Source organism: Olea europaea, chromosome 8 (genome assembly GCF_002742605.1).
Source record: "Olea europaea var. sylvestris chromosome 8, O_europaea_v1, whole genome shotgun sequence".
NCBI lineage: Eukaryota > Viridiplantae > Streptophyta > Magnoliopsida > Lamiales > Oleaceae > Olea > Olea europaea.
Window position 1 is genome coordinate 13,155,939 of NC_036244.1, and position 5,141 is coordinate 13,161,079.

Below are 5,141 nucleotides of genomic sequence, written 5' to 3' on the forward strand. Positions count from 1 at the left end.
TATATATATATATATATATCGTTTTTCTTAATTCTCTTAATGGAAACTAAAGCACCCTTGATCATTTTTAACACAACATTTTCAATTTTACCAGTTAAGTCAATTCTCCCTACTGAAATCAGATTCCTAGACAATTCAAGAATATATCTAACATCCTTTAACGTGTACACAAAACCTGTGTCAAATTTTACGTTTATGTCACCAATTCCAGCAATAGTGTAGGCAAAGTTATCACACAGTACAACATACCCAAAATTAGATTCATGCAATTTATAAAATCAATTATTCTCAGATGTTATATAAAAAGATGCACCAGAGTCAAGTATCCACTGATGCATACGGGAATTAGCAGTTAGATTTAATTCATCAGTATATGCAATGGGACTTGTAATCATATAGACCTCACCACCATTTATATCGGAAGTAGATGCTAACACATTTACTTCATCTCTCTCCTTGACCTTTAACTTATCCTTCTCTTTATGACAATCCTTTATAAAATGCCCCGTATTTCCACAACCATAGCATTTTCTTACCTTAATCTTAGATTTTCATCTAGACCTACCTTTGCTTTTCTTTTTCCATTCATTACCACTTGACTCGCCACTAGTTTGATATCCATCATGACTATTTTGCCTAAATTGAGTTCTACCCCACATCATATGCACCTCACCGTTCCTATTATTGTGTTTTTCAGTCCTAATTTCCATTTTTTTTACTTTTAGGGGAGTCTATGACAATTTCAGGTGTCAACGTGTCTCTACCATACTTAATGGCGTTCTTAACTTCCTTCTAGGAATCAAGAATTGCATTGAGCAAAATTATAGCCTTATAAGTTTCGGACACAGTCTCATCACAATTAACTATATCTTGTACCAATTTGTTAAACACGTCTAAATTATCATCGAGATCCTTTGAAAGATCCATTTTAAAACTGAAAAAAGGTTCGAGCAAGTAAAGTTTATTCGGTATAGACATAAGCAAATATAAGTCTTCCAATTTTTTCCAAAGTTCTTTAGTGGTTTTCAATTTACCCATCTTTCTTAAAACGACGTCCGACAAGTATAAAATGATCGAGGTATAAACAAGCTCATTGGCTTCTTCTAAAGGTTCTTGTGAAAAATCAGTTGAAAATTGCCTTCAATGACCTTTGAAACTTTTTGTTGGACTAAAATGCCCTTCATTTTTTTGTTGTCAAATAGCAAAATCATCCTTTCCATTAAAAATCCCCAAATCAAAGTTGTGAGTTGTCATCTTTACACAATAGTTTAAGAGTGCACAAAAAATACAATCAAACCACACAAAGTAGTTTTAGGGGTTCAAATAATATACGCCGTTCAAGATTTTCAGGGTTTCGTAAGACTCAAGGTCTTAGATAAGGAGAATGTTTGAAAACGAGTAAGGTTACGATAATTCTAATGGAATGGATAAGCAACTAAAATAACAATGCAACAGAAAAAACTACGTCTAACAGATAATTAGTTTCACGACAGTTATGTCACTGAGGCTCAAATACTGATTTAACTAAAAGACAAATACTCAATCAAATAATTAAGAGCACGCAATCCTAATTCTAGCACAAGCAATGACTGCCAAGCAATGGCAACCCCCAAACCTAATGATCCCCACACACGATGATTTGCTAGTGCAAAAATATAAAGTTTTCAGCCAATTTATCAGAGTGGACCTATCTAAGTCCGTAACTTGGAGAGATGCGAATTCGCTCCTTTAAGGCCACCACTATTCGCTCTAAAGGTTCAGCAAATATAACAGTTCGTTCAGCAACAAATGCAAATTGTAATCGGGGCAAAATCATCCAAAAATTTCTGCACAACTCGAAACACTAAATCAAACACATTAGTACGTTCAGGAAATTAAAATAATTGAAGTGGCACGAAAAAACCATGCAGGAGGTCCTCCACGCGCCATCGCCGCCACACGCCTCACCACCGGAGGCGCCTCCACCTATTGGTTATGGGTCCGATCTCCGTTCGTCCAATGTAGGTCGCCTTTGGTCGGAATAAGCAGTTGCAGGTTCGGCCCCTTTTGAAAATCGCGAATTCGCCGCCGGTTATGGTTGATTTTCTTGTTGGAGAAGATGACCCACGCTCTGATACCAGTTGTGAGACCAAAATCCAGCAATACCCAAGGTGATACTGGGCTCAATTTCCACCAAAGTCGACACCACCACTATTGAGTCACACCCAAATCTCTCTTTTCTTCTTCCCACCTACGGTTGCTAATCATACCCACAAAGAGTCGGCCAAGATGAGATCAATATAATCTAAGAGAAACCACATAGGTTGCTTGAGAGAAAGAGGCCGAGAGTTAGCCGAGAAGAACTCACAGAGAGGAATAAAGAAGACCACATTTTTGGAGGCGTGAAGGGAGCCAAGAATTATAGCCCAAAGGTGTGACCATATATGGTAAGTTAGGGTAGGTTACTTTAGTGGTCCAAAAGAGGCTTAACACAAAGGTATTGGGCTCCAAATGAATATCGTAGCCATCCAAGTAAATGGGACGGGCCACGAGCAACACTATTAAAATAAGTTGCTTCTAATGGCCTGTTGAAAATTGAATTGAGTTGTCTCGATGGTAGTGTGGACATAAGTTCAATCATATGGTTAATGCCGATTGATAATAAATAAAATCGAGGTTACATCATTGTCCGGGAGGTCGTTTGACAACAATTGCCTAACACCCATAAAATAGATGTCAAACATTCTCTAAACAGAAATTGTGGTGACAATATAACTATCTTTGATAAAACACACATGTTAAGTTTTAACATTTTAGTCTAAAGACATTGCTATAACCTTTATTTCACCATTTTTATTTTTAGAGCGTCTCATAGGAATGACATCAAACGTTATTTATGGTATGAATGTCAAATAATCGATTTAAAATGTGAAAGAAGTGTGAAATTTAAATGAAAAATGAAAGAGTTCGGAAATTTAAAATGGAATTGAAATTTAAAACGGAATTTGAAATAGTTGTGAAATTTAAAATGGAATTGAAGTTTAATGACTAATTTGAGATAAATTAAAATTTAGTGACCAATTGAGATTTTTCTGAAAGTTCAATGGCCACAGATGAAATATATTCCAGGATAATGCCTACCACTAATCCCTCGAGGCCTCAACCAACGCTGCAGCGAGAGGGAGAGAGAGGGAGAGAGAGAGAGCCACTCCAATGGCGACTCTCTTGAAATGCTACAAGCCCTTAATTCCACCGATACACCGCCAAACCTTCAAAGCGAAATTGCTTTCCTCCAGAGCCAATTTTCGATTCTGCACTCTATCTTCAATCAACTGCAGTAATAACTCTCTCCCTCTGACGAGTAATCGGGAGAGAAGTACCACAGTTAATGATGATAATGATAGTCTCATACCGATGAAGAAAAAGGAGTTGTGGCTGTACAATACTATGAGCAGGCAAAAGGAATTGTTTAAGCCAAAGGTTGCAGCCAAAGTGGGCATGTATGTGTGTGGCGTCACAGCTTATGATCTCAGCCATATTGGGCACGCTCGCGTTTACGTTTCTTTCGATGTCATGTACAGGTACATTCTTCCTCTCTATACATATTTGTTTATAATTGTTAATTTGTATACATGTAGATGTATTTGGTCCATTAGAATTGTCGTTAAGAAAAATAATTGGGTGAAATAGATGAAATAAGGGATAGAAAATGATATTCAGGATTTTAAGTACTTCTGAAACATAAGTAGGTAATTGGGCAAAGATTTGAAGGTTCTAATCTTTATGAGAGTATTAGGAAATTTGTTTATCTTCAATGGAGTTGTAGATACTTAACAGTGAATGCGATAAGAGATTCACTGGTGTGAGCTGTACCTGAAAGGATGCAGTGGTTTTGCGAGTCAAATGTTTCATTAGTAACTAAGCTCATAGCTCAGTCAAGCTTTACTTACTGAACTTTCAAATCCTTTCGAGTGGTCAATGTACTTTACTCACTGAATCCAAATGTTCGAAATTGAAAATTTTGAAGTATAAAATATCATATCTGAAGTCGGCTCTATTCTTTTCTCTTGAATATCTTGTGACAACTATAAAAATTATTGGCTTGTTTGATGCCCATTTTTGGTAACAACGTATTTTGGAATAATGATTGTTTTGGAGAATTTGGCTGAAAAATAAGAAAAAGTTTTCGATTTGTGTGTAATGTTATTTTACTGAAGAATGTATGGTTGAAAAGAAGAAAGACAAAAATATATTTCAATAAAAATAGGGCTCAAACAAGGGCTATATTTTATTATTCTAAATCAAAACTTTCACTGTCTTCTTGAGATATAATTTTTTATTTTTTGATTTGGGTCTACAATCTCAATTGAAATAAAGAAATAATTTCTTTTTATTTTTATTTTTTTCGATGTAAAGGAAGATTATAATGTAAATTAAGATTTATTTTACTTTGAAGCTACCATTCTTCGGTTCCTTCAACATGACTTTGGACAATTAGAGAAATTATATATTCTTGACCAATATCTAAATTCTCATCTTAAATTGAGAGTCTTAGGGCCCGTTTGGCACGGCTTTTACTTTGGCTTTTGCTTCTTGTAGAAGAGCTTTTGGAGAAAGCTATTTTAATTTTTGTTTGAAAATTAATATTTAAAATCACTTCCCATTCCGGAAGTGCTTTTGGAGGAAGCCAAAAAAACCAACTTCCTCTAAAAGTTTTTCTAACCTCCAAAAGTACTTTAAACAAAAATAGCCAAATGGTCCAAAAGCGGCTTTTGGCTCTCAAAAGCTCCTTTTGGCTTTTCAAAAGCCATCCCAAACGGGCTCTTATTATCTATTCGATAATTTATTTTATTTTATTTTTAATCTAAGTTGAATCACATAAAAAAATTAACTTTACTCGAAAATTTTATGAAGTTCAGTGATTACTCGGAAGCATTTTAAAATTTAGTAAATTAAGTGTGACGGATGTATAAGTTCAGTGACTACTGAAACGTGGTGGGTGAGTGATGGAGTGCAATATGATAAAGTTCAGTGAAAACTTAGAAGTATTTCAAAGTTCAGTGACTTATGAAACATGACGAACGGGTGATGGAGTGCACGTGTTAAAATTTAGTGATCACTTGAAGACATTTTAAAATTTAGTTAGTAAAACATGATGGACA

The 5,141-nt window shown here is 35.2% G+C and overlaps 1 protein-coding gene across 5 annotated transcripts in view; it reads left to right on the forward strand.

The window, feature by feature from the left end:
- Window positions 1–3,142: 3,142 nt before the first annotated feature.
- The window catches only part of LOC111398846 (cysteine--tRNA ligase, chloroplastic/mitochondrial-like), a 6,724-nt gene continuing 4,725 nt past the window's right edge, over window positions 3,143–5,141 (forward strand). For 4 of the 5 annotated variants that reach the window (XR_002703422.1, XM_023025965.1, XM_023025966.1 and 1 more), the window contains exon 1: window positions 3,143–3,560. Coding sequence is in view for 4 of the 5 variants with exons in the window: in XM_023025965.1 (XP_022881733.1) it covers window positions 3,193–3,560 (368 nt within the window). In the remaining variant the exon portion in view is untranslated. The remainder of the gene's footprint in view (window positions 3,561–5,141) is intronic. The other variant, XM_023025969.1, reaches the window with a different exon arrangement.